The sequence below is a fragment of the Dermacentor variabilis genome, chromosome 5 (genome assembly GCF_050947875.1).
Source record: "Dermacentor variabilis isolate Ectoservices chromosome 5, ASM5094787v1, whole genome shotgun sequence".
Taxonomy (NCBI): Eukaryota; Metazoa; Arthropoda; class Arachnida; order Ixodida; family Ixodidae; genus Dermacentor; species Dermacentor variabilis.
The window spans coordinates 187,622,754-187,644,191 of record NC_134572.1 but is presented as its reverse complement, the minus strand read 5'-3'; the positions used below and the strand labels follow the sequence as shown (position 1 = coordinate 187,644,191).

The 21,438-nt window shown below is 48.4% G+C and overlaps 1 protein-coding gene across 2 annotated transcripts in view; it reads right to left on the bottom strand.

Annotated features, from left to right (window-relative positions):
* The window catches only part of LOC142583398 (cuticlin-1-like), a 140,580-nt gene that overhangs the window by 12,849 nt on the left and 106,293 nt on the right, over nt 1-21,438 (bottom strand). The window contains exons 4-6 of one of the 2 annotated variants that reach the window (XM_075693847.1): nt 8,137-8,342; nt 6,622-6,758; nt 4,056-4,225 (exon numbers count right to left, since the gene is read on the bottom strand). In XM_075693847.1, the coding sequence (XP_075549962.1) occupies nt 4,056-4,225; nt 6,622-6,758; nt 8,137-8,342 (513 nt within the window). The remainder of the gene's footprint in view (nt 1-4,055; nt 4,226-6,621; nt 6,759-8,136; nt 8,343-21,438) is intronic. The other variant, XM_075693849.1, reaches the window with a different exon arrangement.

Below are 21,438 nucleotides of genomic sequence, written 5' to 3'. Positions count from 1 at the left end.
GAGCGGGTTCTGTAGGGCCGCTATTATTATGCGCTCATTGTAAAGCGTCGCACTGCCGCTGCGAACCACTTTCGCTTAGGCCTGACCACCTCCCACTCTGCATTCGGGTGCGCCCCCTTCTGGGCTTCATTGCTGCCTCGCATTTCTATTACACAGGCACGCTTCGCGGCACATATGAAATTTCAGCTGCTTTTCGTGACGTGGCTTTCTAACAAGCACCGAGCAAAGGCATTGAATCCTCATGGAACACGAAAAGAAAACTCATTGAGCAATTGATCTACTGGCTGAATGATTCATTTGTTTTAACATCACAAAGCAAAACAGAGGCTACGAAGGAGGCCGTAGTGCAGGACTCCACGCTACTTTTGGCCACCCGGGCTTCTTTAACGGGCACACAAAGCACAGCACAAGTTACTAGTCTAATTTCGCCTCCATAGAAGGCGTCCGCCGCGTCCGGGAATCGAACTGTCAACCTCGTGCTCAACATGAGTACGCCCTAGTCACTGAGCGTGCTGTGGATTTTTGGTCCTATGACGTTGTTTCTTTTACTTTTCTTGCTCATATATTTTTTATATTGTTGTTTCTGCTATGCGAAAAGGAGTAGCCGTCACCATTATAGGCGGACTACATCTCTTTCCTTTATTTTCCTTTCAATAATGATAACAGAAAAACCGAGCTACCGCTACAAGAGGGCAAAACATAGAAGAGAAATATAAACGAACACTTTCGGAATTGCGAATATGTAAGTCGATTACATTACGGATCTGCAGAATATTTTTTTTTTTCGTTTGTGCCCATCTTTCTTTTTCTGTTCTGTTATCCTTTCTCCCCGTGCAGGGTAGCCAACCACAATTACCTCTAGTTAACGGCATTGCTTTTTCATGCATCTTCTTTTGTCTATCTTGGTTGCGGCGTCATTTCTACGCTAGATCATTGCACGCCTATGAAAAAAAGAATCGATCGCATTTCAAGGTAAGCGCGGGCTCAGCCTTACAAAATTACGGAGACTTATCGCTAGGCAAAGTCCATTTACGGGAAGTCGCAATAAAATCCGCAACATCGCAGCAACTTTATGGATGCCATCGCTCGGACGAGAAACATAGATACGGAGGCTTGAGCTCCATTTTCGCCGCCAAAACTCGCCGCGGTGTCTTAGCGGTTATGGCGTTGCGCTGCTAAGCACGAGGCCGCGGCTTCCATGTACACCGGCTGCAGTGGCCGCATTTCGAAGGAGCGCGAAATGCACGAACGATCGTGCACTTACATTCAGGGGGCAAAGTCAATTCGAATTAATTCAGGTGGCCAAAATTAATTCCTACTTCGGCGTGCCTCATAATCGTCTCCTTAGCGTCCCTTTCCGAGCAGCACAATTACCGCGTCAGGGCAGAGCTTGGCTCCGTCGCCACGCAGTCGGCCGATCATCCGCGAAGTCTCTTTGGGCCGAAGCCCCGCGAAGGCGCAGCCGCCGCCACCGGAATCGGGTTCCTCGATATTCGCGACCAATACGTGCATACGGGGCAAACTGGCTTATTCAGGCCTTGGCCAGTGACTTGAGAGCCTTACAAAGGAGTGGCTGTGTTAAAGGGAGCCTGAAACGATGTTGACCATTTTGTACAAACGTGCTGAGTCGTTAGAGTAGGTCCCTCTGATCGTTAATTAACGCGAGTAAGTGCTCCGCGTAAAGCGTGCAATTTATTATAAGGTTTTAAAAAAAGTACATCACTGCCGATCGCAGCACACTGCTCGGCTGAATATTCAGCCGCCCCTACCCATTGGACGTAAATTGCCCTAATGACGTCAGTAAGGCGAGCTATCCGATTGGCTGCCCAGGGAGCGTCATCGATAATTTTTCCAACTTAATGGTAAACAAATGCTGTTCGTAATAGTTGCAATGTTAGTTAATTTGTTTGTATAGAAAAGAAAGTAACAGAAAGAGAATGCAGAAGAACAATTTCTCAGTGTACTTAAGCACTTCCGGCACACAGCCAGTGTCTTCTTCTTGTGTTACAACGTGCTCCGTCTTGACGAGAGCTCCGCGTTAAGTGTCGGTCTATTTTTGTGAGCACGAATCGCTTTTGTTGCGTTGTGGGCTGCAAACGTAGCGACGGGCAATATGTCAAGCTGCGACAACGTGTCCCTCTGCAAGGCAGCAGACGAGCGGAATGGCTGCAGCGCATCGGACTATCGGTATCTCATCGGCGCTAGGGTTTGCGCGTTTTCGGCCGCCACTTTAAACTGGAGCATTACTACCAGCGTTTCGCGAGTCCGGTATTCGGGTAAACGCAAGCGCCTGGCCGCTTGACCGTGCTGTTTCACGGGATGAGCCGAAGCGCAAACGTGAATGATCGGCACGGTGCAGCCACCTCGTGGCACAGAGTTAAACCAAACACAGCAGCTGTAACAAAGTGTATTCTTTTTTGCTGCTGGTGTAAATTTCTCGCAGGAACGTAATCGTTAACATGCTGTTTTAGTAAATATTTAATATGTCTTACACTTGGTTAGAGCAATATTAGCTCTTTGGCTGGTTAAGGTCTTCGCCAACAGGTGGCTGGACCGTGCAGACCGATCAGGCCGCTAACGTATCTCTAAGCTAAAGTTGCTTCATAAGCTTGAGTTTATGCCTCCACGCATCCACCGAAACGCCCAGCTCGCCTGTGGTTACCGGAATACCAGACACATTCGGCGCTGCGACAGAATGCTCGCAACGCACGCTGCTTCGATAGCTCTCGCTTGGGGTCGATTGCCAAGCAGCTGGCTGAGAGGTTGGAGAGGCTTCGCGCGCTTGCTTCTAGAGAACCGGAAGTAGACGACACGACGTCAAATCATGACGCAGAGCCAGTGAAGGCAGAGCTTGGCGCTGATCACTCGGCGAACGAGTTGAGGAGAAAATGCATGGCTATGGAGGAAATCGTCCGTAGCTGTCTTAATATGAGACGCTTCACACAAATTGTGGCGTGAATGATTAACTTTAGCTGTACTTTATGTGTCGACAAAATTTGTCCGAACCGTTTTAGGGGGTGTTTAAGGGCTATGATGCTTTCCTTTGGTTTCTTTTAGTTTCTCCATTTTCAGCTGACTCTATGTAACTGTGAGTCTGTCCTACTTTGAAGTCTTGCTCTATCGGTCGACAGAGGGCACTTTCAAGCCGACATGAACATGAGAGACAGTATACGCTTTTGAACGAGAAGAAAGGGGGTTAACCGAGGGGCCCGATTTTTATTAGTCATATCATAAGAAGCCAACAAACACTGACACCAAGGGCAACATAGTGGAAATTAAATAATTTATCGTTTCTTCGTTTAATTTATTAAGCACAACTAATTTCCCCTATGTTGTCCTTGGTGTAAGTGTTTGTTGGCTTCTTATGATATGACTAATAAAAATCGGGCCCCTCGGTTAACCCCCTTTCTTCTCGTTTATTATATAACGAGGGTCTCGAATCCGGCAACATTGATGCCTTCAGGTAGCATATGTGGGTTTATTGACCAGTTGCCTTCACCCAAAAAGATCACGTTCTCGTGACGCCTGCGGCAAGAAGGACGTTCCACGTCCGCCGCCAAGGTCTGTGAGTGGTAGCGCTGGCTAACACTCCCAGGGTTCTACTAGGACACATAAATACCCAAGAAAGTGGATGGGGAAACAGCGCCGCGGTAGCTCAATTGGTAGAGCATCGCACGCGAAATGCGAAGGTTGTGGGTTCGGTTCCCACCTGCGGCAAGTTGTGTTTTCATCCACTTTAATTTCCATTAATTTATCGTTTCTTCATTTCATTTATTAAGCACAAGTAATTTCCCCTATGTTGTCCTTGGTGTCAGTGTTTGTTGGCTTCTTAGTATATGCTTTTGGTAGCATGTACAGTAACTCCAGGTTTAAACGGGAGATGAATGGGTACAGCGGTCAAGAACCGGATTGTTGTAATGAAAAAAACTCTCAGTTGTCTGCCAGTGTGCGGATAACAGGTTTGTGTCGACTCAGCACCAGACACCTAGCTAGTGGACTAAGTGTACCTCTTACTTGAAATAAGAAAGAGATCCGCGATGAAATGCTGCACTTGCCTTGGTAGTCGATGCTGATGACCAAAGTGAGTGGGTCTCCGATCTTGACGTTCTCCGCGATCACTTCTTCCTCGGAGTCGCCGACGAAGATCTTCATGCTGCAGCCGGGCATGGGCGCCGTGGCCACCAGCGGTGTCGTTCCCAGCATGCTGCCGTAGGCAAAGAACGAGCTTTAGTCAGGGCTAGGCAGGTCTGCCCTGCCACAAAAGCCTGTTTCAACGCACTTAGACCGAATGAGGGAGAGAGGGAAACAAGATCTCTAGCGTTACAGATTTTGTTTCGGACAGCAGGGAATACTAGTATCTTTCTTCATTATTATTTCGTCTCTTTCGTGCACTGAGCCTCGTAGAAGTCGTAAAGATGTTCGAAAAGAGAGGAACGACGTTGAGAGACATCAAAATATCGCTCGTCACGTCATCGTGGGTGGTTACGCTCCAGAAAAGAGGATTATCGTCGCCTCAATGCGGCACACTCAGACACCGGCATGGCGTTTGCCTCTAGCAACAGCTGTGGAAAATTATCATGCATCAGCGTAAAATCCTTGCACATATGTGAAATCGGCAGCTGGGCTTAAGACAGGTAGCGGTGGAACTGGCAGCAAATTTCAACTTTTCGTGGCAGAGGAGAGAGGAAAACTAAGATAAATGAAAGGCCGGGAGGTTAAGTAGAACCGAGCCCGGTTAGCTACCCTGCACCGAGGAAAGCGTAAATGGAAGGACAAGAGAAGGAGAGAAAGCTAAACGTCGATGTGCACTGGAGTCCCAATCCCTCCCGCTGTACCCCCTCGACCACTGCGGCTCGCTTGGATGCGGACGCGCCTTTACAGAAGCTGTCCACCCGGGATCAATTGTTCGACGTGTACCACGTTCCGCGTCATTCACCTGATTCAGGCGTGTGATAGCAGCTGCCTCATTCAGTGAAAGGAAACGGTTTGCCTCTTTTTTGGCTCTAAACGAAAAAACGCATCACGTCTATAGCAACGCGCCCAAGCACAGATGTTATTCAAAACTGCAGCCCGTCTATCCACCCCGTTTCCTGCGTATGCGAATGGCGTGTATACAAAATAAATGTTCTCGTAGGACCATTGTTTCACGAAGGCTGGATGTAGGTTTGTGCTTTGGGAGAGATGAGTACGGTGTCTATGGAGGCCTTGAAGGCTCTCAGAAAATTGCTCCAAGTAAAAAAAAAAAAGGAAAAAGAAAGCTCGACAGCGTAAGGCGCTGTAACCAAAGCCATGTATGTTTATTGAAAGCGAACGAAATACACGGCAGAATTTCACCCAAGTGACAAGAAACAAAACGCTTGAAAGCTCTGACATGTGTGGCTGATGCATGTCAGGGCATGGCACAACTCACAGTCGCCTGCTATATCTCCTCTCCTGTATTACGAAGCTCGTTGAGACGCTTGTCTACTTGTCAGGCAACTTCGTGTGATGCAAGGTCGTCACGGTGCACTGAAATCTTGAGTACAGTAACGCGCTCCGTTGTCAGCTGTATACAGTAGCAAATTTCCCTCATTTCGGTGCATGTGGTGCAGAGTGTTGTTTTCTTACGATAAAATGGCAGCTTCAGGGGTAAGTACGGCTCCGAAGAGGGCGCGAAGGAAAGGCCAAGCCGGAACAAGTTGTATGCATAGGCCACTTGCATGCAAACACGGAGGCAGTCCGCTTGGGCCGAGACGAAGACGGGCACCCGACGCGGCTCACGGGCACCCCGGATAGATGAACCGATCGTGGGTGTTTCGGCGGCGCGACCTTTCCCCTCGAAGCAGAGCGGCACCGACGTGCAAGCGGGCTTCGCGCGGCAGGCGACGTGGCCGCGCCTATCAGCAACGGGATGGTGGGCGTTCTAGCCGAGCTCGCTACGAAACCTCTGTCGTAGTATTTCATTGCGACATCGTGGAAGGCACGAGCGTGCATTAAAGCGCGGCAGTGCCGCACGTGACCGACAGAAAGCGATGCAACAGTTCGGCGGAGAACGCAGATCTTTTGACGTTCGAGAGGTTGGACGCTGCCAGGGAACTTCGCCTACTTGCACGCAATAAGTCACAAGATCTCCGGAGTTCGAATGCCTTCAGTTGCCGATTACATAAACTGGACCCCACGCACCGGCTACAACTGAAATCTAGCCTTTCCCGCGGCGAAACAACCTTGCTGTGCCGCTTTTGGCTGGGAGTGGCGTTCAAGAACGCCTACTCCTATCGTTTGGGAATGGCCGAGAGCCCGGTGTACCGACGTTCGAGAAGATATAGAAATGCTAGGCTGCTGGAGTGAAGCGATGAGCGAGTACTTTCACGCGTACGTTGTGATGCGCTAGGCAGACGGTGTGGGCTGGATACCGTAAATAAAACTGCTGTTGTATGTTATTGTCACCTGTGTTTGCACTCTGCTCTTGTGCGTGCGTCTCGCGATGCGGTACGCTATAGTATTTAGAGGCGCTGGAATAGCCATACAGTGTACGCTCGGCATATGCTAGCTAGTTGACAGAATTTATAGTTCGGCAAGGAGACGTCGGTTGCCTAATAAGAGTAGCGAAATTGCGTGAAGCTGTGGAACAGAAAGGCGTACCTAACGTTGAAAAAATTGGTGATGGTCTTCTCTTTAGTCTGGTACCGACATCGGATGTGGAATCCACGGCCTTGGTTTGTCACCAGCTTTCGGTGAGGTTGCACTACTACGGTGTTGAAGTACTCCACTCCTTCGTCCTGCAGACAATAAAAGGACAAGCGCGTGTAAGCACAGGCAGCCTGTCTGGTATATTGCAGTCCGATAACGTCGAATGTGAGCGCCGTGTTTAGGGTGAGGAGGCCGACCGGCTGCTGCCATCAAGTGCAGTCCTGTTCTAACATTTTCAAGCCTGTTGTCGCGAACGGGATGCTTAAGCGAAAGAAATCATCAGTTTGACACGATGTGTGGGCATCCAACGAAAAACAAAAAAACCCGTCAACGTGTCGCCCTGTCTGATCCAGAAAGCAACCCTTTGCGCATGAGGTCTCCAACGAGGTTGGACACTCCAAGAAACTCGTGCGGCTGCATCCATTCAGGCGCATGAGTTGAAAGTCACCATCTCTGCGATACCGGCTGTTTTACAGACTAGCATTACATATGAGACGCTTCACATGTCAAGTCTAAGTTTGTTGAGTGCGAAAACATGCTAATATAAATGCATTGCTTTGTGCTAGATGTGCATTGAGCTTTCTTTAGACGAGCCTACGGACCTCGCTCGGGGTAGCAAATGGTGTGAGAGTAGTTTTGGAGGTTCTTCCCTTCCATACAAGTATTTCTAAATAGAATATGAATTCTCTTCTTCAGGAGAACATTTTCACGCTATAAGAGGTTAATAGAGACCACTAAGTTACATTTCTTGCTTAAATCGCGGTTGTGTTCGAGCGGGCCAAGATGCATGCCGTTTTCGACGTGAAATGTTCTACAAGTACAGAGACAGTACCAAAAGAGCCAGCAGGCAACATTTACCCAAATATATTTGTTTTAGTCACGAATTCTGATGGACTGCGAATAATATGTGTCAAATTTAAATGATATTTTTGGAAGTCACTGCACACTTGGCTGCAAAAAAAGTGAAGGTTATAGGGCGACACCTTGTGCATTTTCTAGTCAGTCCTCGTGATTATACAGAGTAAGTAAATGACCATTTAATTGACAGTCAGTCATGTCGCGGTTTTTTGTAAAAACAATTTAATCGCCAGTCGGAAGCACATGTACAAGTACAGGCTGCAGGCATTACGAGGAAGAAAAAAAACACTCCTTTATCATTGCTCCCGGAACGCAGCAGGTCGAACTTCCCTTGAAACATGGTAGTGTATTTCAGGAAAATGGTCGAGTGTAGCAATAATCTCCAAAGCGCGCAAGGTTTTTTTTTTTTCGTTGCCTGGTTTACTGCAAGAACCATGCATGTAACTAACACGCAGGGTATTTCTCAGTGGATACTTTCCTGAGAAATGTCTATACGTTGCTTGTCTACAGGGACGCGCACATGTCGAACGCACATGCTTCTGCACATGGCTGTTTACAGGGATCTAAAATTGGACGCTTGTGTTCCGCATGCGGAGAAAGGCCACGTACCACTTCGGTGCTCATGGTGTTGCAGGAGCGGAGGGGCAGCGTGTAGACGATCTTGTCGCGTACGTTGCTGTACTCTGCCATGCAGGTGGAGTTCTTGGACAGGCCCTTGGGGTAGATCATGCCATTGAAGTCGTGCGTCGCCTCCAGTGTCACCTGGATGTTGTTGCTGTTGCATTCGATGTTCACGTCCGACGCCTCACCGCCATCTGCGAGTGAGCAAAGAGAGAAGCGAAAGGTAAGCGGTCACCGCTTTGGTTCGCGCGTGGCCGAATCCGTGGAGGACGCATCCTATCCCACCGCAGAGGCCACTACTAACTAAATGGCACATTGTTGTGACTACATTCGGAACTAAATACGGCTGTGATCAAGCGCAGTAAAACCACCAAATAATCTTTGGTAATAGATATCGCTTCAACACAGCCAGGCACGCGTCCGGGAAGCCCCTTGCAGAACTCGAACAATGGCATTTATTTAGTGCCTGCCGCGTAACGTTTCTTTCTGTATATCATTTCAAACTTCTACCGCGTATGTGAACAAAGACCAAAGTATCTCGTAAAGTCGGTAATTGAATTCGCCCGTTTGTTTCGATCAAATATATTCAGTCAAGCTTGCATCTCAGCAGTTACCTTTCATCTTCCGACTTTATAACTTTGGTAGCATCTCATAAAGTGTTGAGGGATAGCGGAGTCAGACATGCGATTCTAAGTGTGACCTTTGCCTCCAATTCATACATTAAGCTGAAATCTGTTCGTGTTTTATGACACGCAATTTCACTGTTCTATAATGTCGCTTAGCAATCTGGGCGATTTGGTGCACATTTACGGGTTAAGAACGAGCACAATATTGACAAGGACGAGCGAGGACATAGGACAGGTGCTCACTGACAACTTATGGGGTTTCCATAAAAATCGCTTGTAAATGAGCACTGGGCCTGTGGGTTCCCTCGCCCCTGTCAATTTTCTGTCCCTTCCTATATATCGAGTGTATAAATAATTTCACTGCATTCTTTCGCTGTGTAGTGCATACTGGTAATCAGTAGGGACCACGAATCCGCCAAATTGTGGTTACACTAGCAAGGCAGCGGGACCCAGCAGCACTGACTGAAGATATTGCCGCGGAGATTACGCGATAATCGCGGGAAATCGAACGTATTGTATGTTTGCTATAGATGCCCATCTTTCAGCTACACAAAATATGAGACAAGCGTTCAGGTGTCGGGTCTACCATACCGTGTTAACTGAACAGAGCGATTCGGCCCTTATTATAAGCATCAGAATCGACGACAGACTTATTTAATTTAGGGACACGGCACAGACTAAAGAAAAGAAAGGTAGGCAAGGTTTAGGACGAGGATGGCACATGACTGCGGACAAGTCCGATATATTGATATCAATATATGCACATGTGGATAGGAACTACATATAGATATCATTCTCAGTCAAGCAGGTAGAACGCAAACAACCATCCGCATTACCGCAAGAGCCGACTATTGCCTAATAAGTACTGGAGCCCACCAAATGGCGCTTGTCTGTCGCCGTTAAACGGATTATCGCCTCTCGGCTAAAGGACTGCCAAGACCGTTTTCGGCAGGAAAGTGCCACAATTACGCAAGCGCGAAGCACCTTTTCATTCTGAAGCCGAGCTCGAAGAACGATAGCGGGGAGAGGAGGTGGGAACAGGAACTGGTGCCCCGTAGCTGGAGGGTTCTGCGACCCCGCGGCAGGCTCAAGTGCGCACACATGCGCAAGAGAATGCGTAGCCACCAGGCACACGCGCAATAGTCGGAAGAATGGACGGCAGTGCCGTCTCGTGTCAAGCGGCGGCGGCGCTAAGCCGGCTTGACTAAATTGCCTTCAGCCCCGGCAGAGCTCATTAATCAGTCCACGGTGCAAGCGAAAGGGGTGAGACGGGGCGGCAACTTACGCGCTTCGGGTTCGTTCGCCTTCAAGGCGGAGCTGCAACGCGGCGGCGTTCATGACCGGCTAACCCGACCAACCCTCGCCTCTCCTTCTCCTGCCCCCTTGCTCCCCCTACCGGCGTCTCGACTAGGTTGGGTTAGGCTTAATGAAAAACTGCGGGTTCTTCCACAAGTTCGTCGTCCTCGGCACTCGATCATGCGGCGCCTTATGTCCCCCGCCCCCTGTGCTCTTCTTCTTTTTATCGACTTCCTGCACTCTTTCTGCGCACCGAGGTTGGAGACCTGACTGCGCCTTCGACCGATCGTCCGAAGCTTGTCGCGCATCCATCATGGCGGAAGCGTCCGGAGCACGTCGCTACGCGGCGCACGTGCGTTGGGTCGCAGCGGGAAGTCGGAGCGCGCGCCTCCCGGCGGGCACCGCGCAACAGGCCATTGTTCGAAGGCGTCTCCGAAAGACGTCGTCTGCGTTCCTTCGTATTCTGCAACTATGTGACACTCAGTACAACTCCGCCGTCTTAATTGCTGCCGCACGACGCAAGTTCGATGAACGTCGCTTCATCCAACTTTCACTTCACTTCTAGCCTGATGACACCAGGTGGCATTTTGTAATGTTTTTTTTTTTCTGAATAAAGCTATGTAATGAGTCAGCGCTTCTTACGTTTTGCTTTTTCCGCAAACGAAAAGTTATTCATTAACGAGATTTTTTTTTGCATACTACAACCACGCTGGGATTATTGCAACTTTGGGGAAAAGATTGCGCATCAATAACAGACAAGAATTCGTTCAATGAGAATGGATGAGCGTTATCAGGTAGAACATTCCAACGTTCTATAGCAAAAAAAAAAATGCTTTAACATATTGACCCGAGAATGAAAGGTTAATAGTTTTAAGCAATGGGAGCTTCGGGTATATAGGTAAAGGTTTAGCGAACTTTATACATGTATTTACGCCTGTACAGCGTAACCAAATATTTTGGACACGAATTATTTAGCATTAAACGTCGGGACGAGTTGAAGGCGAACTTAGCTTCCGTTCCAAGAAGGCTAGAAGATGGTGAAGAGCCTCTGTCGTATCTACGACCAGATGCACAGCTTCCCTTTGCATGACTCCGTCTTCTTAACACCATCCTTGTGAAAAATTTCGACACTGGAGCTCGATATTATAGGAGTGCGCGTTTGATTTTTTTTTTTATGTTAGCAGTTTAGTTTCTTGAGGAGCCATCAGAACAGTGCGTTGGAGGTACGCGCGCCTTACTCAGCGCTGTATTGGATGTTACGTCGATGTGCATACTTAGACTACGACAAATTGCGAGTCAAACAGAGTTCACTGTACTTATACTGGAATGCATTTTGAAGTAAGGTATGTACTATTCGATTCTCACAATTCACATACACGAGTTTATAGTTACACAAAACAAGGAATTTCTGTAGAATTTAGCAGGTTACAGAAATTCGGCAAGGTGCTGCTGCGAGATACTATTTGAGAAACACGTTGGCTGCGTACCTCCGAAATCGTTGTTTCAAAAAGTTGACGACAAGCGCATGCGGCGAGGTGAATGCCGGCTATTTTTTATCAGGCTGCTATAGGCCGTCCTGAGAGTGAGCCAAACGCAAATTCGCAGCAAGCGTTCGCCGAAGGAGGGCGGCAAAGCTTGCGGACAGCTCTGGATTTGACATCAGAAGTTAGCGTAAGTAAACGAGCCGGCAGTGCGCTACCGAATGCTTGAAAGGGGAACAAATCACCACTGCTAAGAAGTCTGCTCCGCAGTTACGATGAGCCATTGCAAATGGCGATAAAAGGTTAATTTTTTTTTTAGTTATGGGGTTTTACGTGCCAAAACCACTTTCTGATTATGAGGCACGCCGTAGTGGAGGACTCCGGAAATTTCTACCACCTGGGGTTCTTTAACGTGCACATAAATCTAAGTACAGAGGTGTTTTCGCCCCATCCAAATGCGGCCGCCGTGGCCGAGATTCGATCACGCAACCTCGTGCTCAGCAGCCTAACACCATAGCCACTGAGCAACCACGGCGGGTAATAAAAGGTTATGGAAGGAATAGCAACAACACTTTACCTATAGCCATGACTACATCAAATCGTTACTTGAACTTTGCATTATGATTGATGAATATCCGATTTTAACATCATCGTTATCATAATTCAGACCACTGTAGGACGACAATTTCTCCAAATGATATATCAGATGCGCGCGCGCGCATGTGCGTATGTGTTTCGACAATACTCAGTTTAAAAAAAACTAACTGTGGCAGATAGTACAATTATAATCTTCAGCTGGATTGCTCGAAGAGGTGGAAGTTACTTGCATACAAAACATAAATGCAAACTCCTACTAATGAGCAAAACATTGCCAATTAAGCCTTTAAGTAATTACTCTGCGGCACGTACATATTGCAATTTACTAATTTTAGCCAATGAGATTGCAAGCCAGATCTAGTTCAAATAACTTTAAGGACCCATATGTGCACAACCCCTTTCTTTCTTTCTATAAACCGAGTGTTTCTACGAAAAGTTTAAGTAATATCTAAAGATAGCCGTTTTGAAATAAACGAACGGCCCCTATGGAGACATGCCGCCAGTGGTGGTGACCACGTGGTGACGGGTGATAAGTGGTAACGAGTCGCTAATTACAGAAAATTCACTAACTGGCTTTTAAACCTTTATTTCAGCGGGCTCATCATAATTGCGAAACTCAGGCGAGCCATCCGTACAATCCATATAAACTTTTGAGCCTGGAAAAATGCGATTATCCGCGGAACTGTGGCACGACGAATTTCGGCTGTCGCAGCGCGCGAAACCGAAACTGGGAGCCTGCCGCGAGCGCAAAGCCGCGCCCGCCGAGGCGACCTCTCTGCCGCCTGTGGTTTCGCCTACGTCACCTGGCGGCGCGCTGCCACAGCGAGGGCAAAGCAGCCGCAGCGCGGTCCGTGAGGTGTGCAGATGTACACGTGGCTCATTACTCGGCGTTTTCCCGGATGAGAGCGCAGACGCCGAACCCCACTGTCAGCCACCGTAGTAAGCATTATGTTCTGGCAACGGCTAGAACGATCTTCAGAGTTTTCCGATATCAAACCACTTGCCCAAGCTGGCCAGATATGCAAATTATCACATCGATACTGTTCTTGTTGTTTGCAACTGCCAGCAAGCAAATTAACGCGCATAACTAAGCAGCAATCATTAGCTCTGATTACGATTTATCCGGTTCCACGTCGTTCTGTTTTCTTGCTCCACGTTGCTCTCATAGCCAAGTGACGTGGCACTATTCTATAACTTCCGCCCGTAAACAATTTCGGAACAGGGAATCTGAGCAGAAATAAAAGATAGTTGTAGCCAAAGTGTATGTCCTTAAATTGAAAAGTTCAGCGCGTAGTCTGTGGGAGATGATTACCACATTTCCAGCATACGCATATTGCCGTCTGAAGAGAGAGAGCAATACTTTATGCCAAGCTCTTAGAATGCAGTGCGAGTGTCTTTTACTTTAAGCGTTTGTGAAACGCTTTGCACAACTATTTTTTTTATCTGCATTGTTCTCTTCTGTAGTGCTTTTGTTTGCTTATTTGCTTGTTTTAGCAACGATATCGGGGTAGCGGGCTATTAGGTAGCCAAGTTTATAATTTTGTCTCAATTAAGGAACTGTAGAAGCAGCAACAACAAAAGTAACAACGAGACAAAAATAAATGAGACTTTCTATCGAATTCAGTGCTTCGAAAACATATGCGGTCAACTGTACGTTGTTTACTGCGCTTTCCGCAAACAGCAACCTTTATTTTCCTTCGGCGCCACGTGAAAGCAATCTGCGAGATCGTCTCTCGAGCTGAACAACGCACCTTTTTTGTTCGCGGTTATAGTCAATGGCGTCCATAGTTGGGGATCGTAAGCAGGAGCAGAACTTTCATTATATTTAGCTACCTGTTGATAAGCTGTCTCCAGCCAGTGGAGCAACTATAGCGGAGCTCAGACCTCCTCTGAGGTGTCAAGAAAAAGCAAGAGGGCATGTCGGATGCAGCATGGTACGCAGAAAATAGGATGAGATGTGTCAGGTGCTCCAGCACATACCTCCGCCAACGGTGACCTGCGCGATGGTGAGTACGCGCGGCCCTCCTGTCCGTTGGCCGAGCAGATCTCACTTCCGCGCCAGTGCGTTGACTTGGCGGCCGCTGCCGGGCGGTCGTTCCGTTGGCTCCATTGTTCGTGCTCGGCTCGTCTTTGTGCGCGTCGCTACAAAGGCGTGGGCGCGACTGTCGCATTGTGGAGACGGCCCTTTCCCCTTCTACGACGGCGGCGATTTCATTGGGACCGTTTTTGTCTTGGGCACATCGCTGTCCAACCCTCGCCTCCGAACAAATGTGCGTCCAAGTCGGCTTTGTTTAAACGCTCACCGCTGCACGCGTGAGGGGGTTGCACGCGCGAGGAACGGTTATCTTTGTGCTCACTGCGCTCATTCGGTTGCCTTTCGTGCTGCTCGCAAGGTAGTACGTTCATCCGAACCGTCCTCAGTCTTGACTCTCCCTTCTGTGATTACACCTTAGTCCTTCTTCAGCTGGATGTTGAGTACAGCATTCCTGTAACCTCTCTGTTAAAAATAATGCGATGTATGACTCATTAATGAATCCGCAGCAAGGAGTTCCGAACGAGACAACGGTTAACCTATCTCGAGGTTAACCAGCCTCGCTATCGAGTCATTTTGACAGATACCGTAAAGTATCTTCATTTAGCGCACACGGTGGATCGGATGAGTAAAAGTGTGCGACGGATGCGGCTGCAAGCGCTCGCTAACGCCACGTTGTGCGTGTCTACACGAAGAGGGAGAGAATGAAGCGCGGTCCTCAGCACCTGTTTATTCTTTAATGCGCACACGATTCTGCATACCGAATCGCAAATGCATTTCCAGTGCCTTGTCGCTTTGAAAACGTGCTGCAGGCGACTTATTCGCAGCTTGTCGAATTAAATGCACTCCTTAATTTGCTCGAAATTTGTGACATCAATGCGCAGATGCAATTACGATCGATTAGACCTTTGTGCTGATTTCACTCGAAAAAGGTCATCATTGTTCGGAGCAGTTCACATTCACAGTCAAAAAGGGGACAGTTTAGGCTACGGCTGGTATACTGGATAGGCTGCGCGTGCAACACACATGAAAATGGGGACAAGCACAGCGGTCGTGTTTGTCCCCTTTCTGTCGTGCATTGCTATACCTGCAGTCTATTACAATCAGTATTAAAACAGACGACAACATTGCATACATATTTCCCCTACTGGACATGTACGCCTTATCCATCAGAAACTTATAGTTACGCCTAATGTTTGGTGTTGTCGTGTTTCTTTCTTCGTTAGTGTAGGTATTCTTGAAGAATAAGTTTCGGTCACCGACCAAGTCAAGATGGAAAAGCACGCCGAGACGTTTCGGAACCTGTCCTGTTTCCTTGATTACACTAGTGGGCAAGAGCCCACTTTAGGGACAATTTGTGACTCAACGGGTGCAGGTAACACGAAGATTGCCATCAGTTCTGTTATAATCTCGTCCGTCGTTTGAAGTGTGAACGACACACGGCTCTTGCCAACTTTTAGTGTGATCAAGGAACCCGCACGGGTTTCTAAATGTGTCTTTCCTTTTTTTTTTTTTTTACTTTACTTGGTCAGCTACCGCAACTTCTTGTTCGTCATGTTACCTGACAGACGAACTTTTGGCGAACTTTTGACTACATAGGTATTTTTGTGGCCTTTATACCATCCAGGGCCACCTTATTTCAGGCGCATTCTGTTCGTGCATATTTTCCTTACGGTTAACTTATTTTATGCCCCAAGGAAAGGGTGGACAGCGACACTTATAGGCGCTAAGAAATAACGGTCATCTAATAAATAAATGAAGAAAAATCATTGATATCAAAGACACATTTTCCTGCGAGCATTATACATAAGTGGCTTCAGGAATGTGTCACTGAGAGCATTTGCTATATTCGAAAGGATATCTTCACATCTTTTCAAAATCTAATTGAGGTAGTTTAAGAAGAAGGGCTTATTTACGACCTGGGTGTCCCATTTCGGGCTGCTCTACTTCCTTGATACCATTGTAGTCGGAAGGTGACCTTTGACGTAGGCGGAGGCGACGGTGCCCTACGCGCCGCAAAGGCCACACCGGCAGAGAGGCACTTATTGCGTCGTTAGCGCCGCTGAGCTCCAGCCGGGGGCGAGGAGGACGATCGCGAAAGGCGCGCCGTTGGAAGTCCGGCTGCTACCGGTTCCATCGGCTGCTCCGTTCGCGGCCTTCGCACGGATGCGCGCTGCACAGACGATGGCTTATCTGCGCGCCCAGGCACATATGCGACACGCATAGCAATTCCACCGCATATGAGCAGAGCGAGAGTGTCGCATCCTGGTTCGTAAGGAGTCTCGAATAATAAAAATATGTGATGATATCTGCGCCTCTCCAGTCGAAGGCTGCCCGAGTAACAGGTCCGTGATAAGGTCGCGCCTCATCGCGATTACCGTCTTACACTGGCTAGTGGTAACGCCTTACTGATTCCGGTTTGACGGAACGTTGGAAACTAAATCCGTATGAAGGAAAGAAAGAAAAAACTGAAATGCACGGCATTGCGGTATAGGGGAAGCGCTGTAGCTGGACCTGGGTTGCGGACGGATTGTGGCAGCTGTGACGCTTCAGCGCTCTTTCGGGGGATATTAGGTTCCTTCCATTTCTCAATATGCACAGTGCTACGTAAACGCACTGGGAGGGCGCGCGAAAATATGTGAAAATCGCGTGGGTGGCATGTTCAAAACTAAGCTGTTGTTGTTTGTTGTCCTAATTTCTTGTTCCGCGCTATCCTGTTACGCAGGTACCCATTGTTAACATTTGCAAATGATCGCTCATATGTCACAGCATTCGTCTTCTCTGCTATTCACATGAGAATTGGCCCAATCTGTAACGCAAACGACCATGGAAACTTAAGTATGCGAGTGAAGGTGGTACGGCAGCGGTGGGCGTTAATGCCGGGAAATGACATGCGAAGCGAGAGTATACGAGTCTGAACAGGCGAAGATTGCAAGCATAAGAAGACGGGGTCGTCATGCGCCGTGAAGTCAAACTGAATACCCTCGCGCGTTCACATTACATCATTGCAGTGTTTGACCACGCAACCCGGGATGCTACTCTGAATACTGACAGATTCCTCGATATTACAAAATCCTGTAATGGCGGCATTTTGAGCCGATCACAAAGGCGGTAGGAACACTCTGGGTCAATCAGAGCCGACAAGATGCTGAATTCGAGAATATGGCGGAAGGTGACAATTTCTAGAGTAGCATGCCCGGCGCTTCCGTGACGCCGAAGCTAGACGCCACCAAAGTCTTCGTTTGAGAAATCGAAAATGAGCGCTCAACTGACCGCGGACTCGCGCGAGGCTGCCGCCGCCGCCGCCGCCGAGCCTCGGTCACAGATCTGGCCTTGCGCCAGCGTCCGTTGGTGGCCTGTTTGCGCGGATGTGCGCCACCCTCTTCTTCGGTCGGCGTGCGCCTTCCCCTTGCCCAGGTGCTTAACGAGTATAAAATCTGCCGCACAAATTGTGCAACTGCGAAGCGAGTGCGGAGGCGGGCGGTCGCGTCGCACCTATGTTTAAAGCAGCGAATCTCTGCTGTCCACGTCAGCTGTCCATACCGTGGGGGCACACCTGAATCAATGTATATATAGTGAAACAGTTGTCTTCGTACAACTATCCCGTTTTTGCAACCCGCACCTTATACATAAAAACAAAACTGCAGCTGAAATAATAAACAGACAAACGTAATTAAATTAAATTCTGTTTTTTTTTTCCGAGCCAAAACCACTTTCTGTTTATGGGGCACGCCGTTGTGGAGGACTGCGGAAATTTCGACCACCTGGGGTTCTTTAACGTGCATGTAAATCTAAGCACAGGAGTGTTTTCGCATTTGGCCGGCATTGAAATGCGGCCGCCGTAATCGGGATTCAATCCCGCGACCTCGTGATCAACAGCCCAACACCATAGCCACTGAGCAACCACGGCGGGTGCATATAAACGTAGCAGCCATTGACGAAGGCTTGCATATGCAGATGGTTTGCATAAAGATTCGAATAAGAACTGCTGTGTTAGTGCCGCGCTGTGGAATATACAACCGCGAGCGAAAGTGTGCGAACCACTGCTTTCTCAACAACAACAACAACAACAACAACAACAACAACAACAACAACAACAACAACAACAATAATAATAATAATAATAATAATAATAATAATAATAATAATAATAATAATAATAATAATAATAATAACTTTGTTCTGTAGACGCACATGGTGAAAATTGGCGACTGTTCGTGTGGCAAAGTTCGGCGTGCAGAAGTCAATTTCAGGCTGCGTGAATAAGCTGCAAGGAACTCCTTCTGTCTTCGTCCATTTTTCTTCAGACCTGTACTTTTGTGGTATCTTGGAGGACGTCACACAAGCTTAGGCACGCGGCTTGCGAAGCAGAGTGACTCGCGCAACTTATTCTTAGAAAGACGGCTGGACGGACGTCGCCTCTCTCCCTCGGAACAGCTCGCGACCCTGCACCGGCCTCTTGCCGTTCGCTTCGTGCAGCACAGTGCGCGACGGCAACATCTTTCGTCATGCCGGGAGACGAAGTGACGTAATCGCAGAAAATCGATCGTCGCTTCCTTTACGACTGCACTGCGACGTGAATTCATGTCTTTGTCCTTGTCTCTAGCAAGAACACACGAAACGAGAAACGTGCATTCCTGTGCAAGACCGCATACTAAATTTTCGATCGGCTATTTTACGACGTCCGTAGCAGTTACGACGACCGTAACAAGTAAGCTGGCGTACGTCCGCTCCTGTGCCAGTCGTCGACCCAAGGGCACTGGCAATTTCCTCGAGCCTGCATGCATGACAGTCGTTCGACGAGCGTCACTTTGAGTTATTTGCATCAAATTTAGACTGTAAAGCGTAGTGCTGCACAGTGCGACGGAATATCAGCGGTAATACGGCTAACCTTTAGTTTCGAGCGTTTTTATGAATACTTAAACAAAGAAAGACAAAATAGAAAGCAAAAAGAAAGAAAGAGAGGACCACGGCAGAGCTAATAAGTGTAACGTGTCGCGGTAGGCTCACTATGCTCGTGCAAGAGACGTATGTGTCGAAGAGCGTACATCAATCACTTCAGTATGTATGTATAAGCAAAGTTCGGAGCTTATTGTCGGGATGCGTTACGGCTGCACCCATCATTATTCTGTGAAGCTACGTGTGAACCAAAACAAAAAAATTCCTCGACGTGTTGACGTATTTTGAGCGTCTACTGACACAAATTACTTTAAAATTCGTGTTGCGTGGAGATAAAGCATCGCGGCGAACTGTTAAGCAATGCGTGTACGGTTTCGGTACGGGGTAAGTTGTCTGCGAATTCGTCGAGCCTTGACGACAACACGCTCGCTCGCGGAGGTGCTCTCGCGGCCGTTGAGTATCGCGGAGGATTTCGCCCTCTCCCACGTACGAGGTTCAGCCTTGGAGAATGGACCGGCTGCTTCCTATTGACTCGTGCATGCCGGGGTCAAGGTCAGCGCCGACACATTATCCCACCTGCAGCATTGCGTAACACGCTGCGTGAAGGAAAGAAAATACATCGTTGGCAGTTGACTGCCACCTTGTGGTTACATATTGCATGCAGTGGTCCTGCGTATAATCTCTGCTGCACACCTCAGAATTTCCCAGCCTCTCATTTTTCAAAATTCAGCAAGTAGTATTTATCTCATAGAATGAAACGAGAGATGCATTGAGTCGGTGCTGCGAAGAAAACTCTGCTCCTTTAAAGGGAAGCTGAAGAGTCTGTCGAATTCAATAAGACGCTCGTATACGGATGCTGGAACCTTACAAACCATGAAGGTAAAATTTTGGGGGGGATTTTTCACTTAGGAGCGACGCAATCGTCGGGTTAAAATTGTGCTGTAGCTCCGCCCCCCGTCGAGCGCCGCGCGCTGCTGCTGACGCTGACGATGCGAGCGGAGACCGGAAACCGCGGCGTAATGACGTCAGCACTGGTGTTCCGCTCCTTCGCAGTCTCCGCGACCGTGCCTGACCGGGCTTATTTCTGCGTGAGTGCCGTCCTAACCTGCTTTGCTCGACTCTACATTCCTTTGTTAGTGTGTATATAGGAGTGGTAGTTGACGTGCGCAGCATCAATTGAACTTGTAGGCCGATCATGCCGGCGTTCTGTGCAGCCTACGCTTGCACGAACACCAGCGGCAGCGACGATGTTTCGATGTTCCATTAGTTCCTGCAAGACAAGAAGCTTTCAGCTAAGTGGGAGGCTGCTGTGAAGCGAACCAACTTCCAAGCGCTCAAGAACAACAGTGTTGTGCTCTAACCACTTCCGTGACGATTACTACCTGAGTTTATCAATAATGCGTGCTTTGGGTTCTCCTAAAAAAAAAATGGCACGCTGAACGGAAGGTGCATGTTTATCTCCCACCTTTGACGCAGGTTTCATCGCCAAGCGCCGCGAATTTTTTATTCGCACGTGTGTTGTGAAACAGCCTGCATGCTGCTACCATAACGCAGTGCAAGCGTAAAGTTCGCATGTGTTGGGAAAGCCGGCTCACGCCAGGACGCTGCGCTCCCCCTTCTCTCGCACACATAGAGAAACCGACCATCTCACGTAGCTGACGGAATTCGCCGGTTACGAGTAGCGTGCGGATCGCGCTGATGAAGGTTCTATACTACACGTGCTACAACAGCCGGTAAACCTTTCCCGCGTTTAAACCATCTGTGTAGATTGCCGACAGCTTTGGGGCAGCGCACAAATGCCGAAGATCGCATCACCGCTTACGTTCCACGAGGAGGCATGCAGGAACATAACACTACAGTTGTTTGCCCGGAAACGCACTCACTGGAACTCTGAATGCAGCTTAGCAAAAAACATACTCGCCAAAGAACATTTCGAACCCAAGGAGATGCTAACACTTCGCCTTCGTTCACGTGGAAAGCAGTGCTTATACCAGCATTTTTTGCTTCTTGGAGAGGCCGGCTCTTCGCACTCGGCTCGTACATGTAGGGAGTAAAGTATAAACCCCTTACAAGTGATCTTGCACGCGACAGCGACAGCGCGACAAGCGAGGCGATGTCTGTCGCGTTCACTCGTCGCCTGCAAGCCGAACTCCACGCGAGCGACGGCTTTGAGCGACGACTTCCCGGTATGAGGGCAGCAGTATACGCGCCGAAACTAGCGTGACGCATGCTTTATCAAGTTAAGTTGATGTATTTTACTGAAGAAGGAGCATAAAATATTTCGGAAGGTCTTGCACTAGGTTCTTATTTTTGCACGTGTAAAATTCAATAGTTTGCTCGTTCCGTGCGACAAACAGTA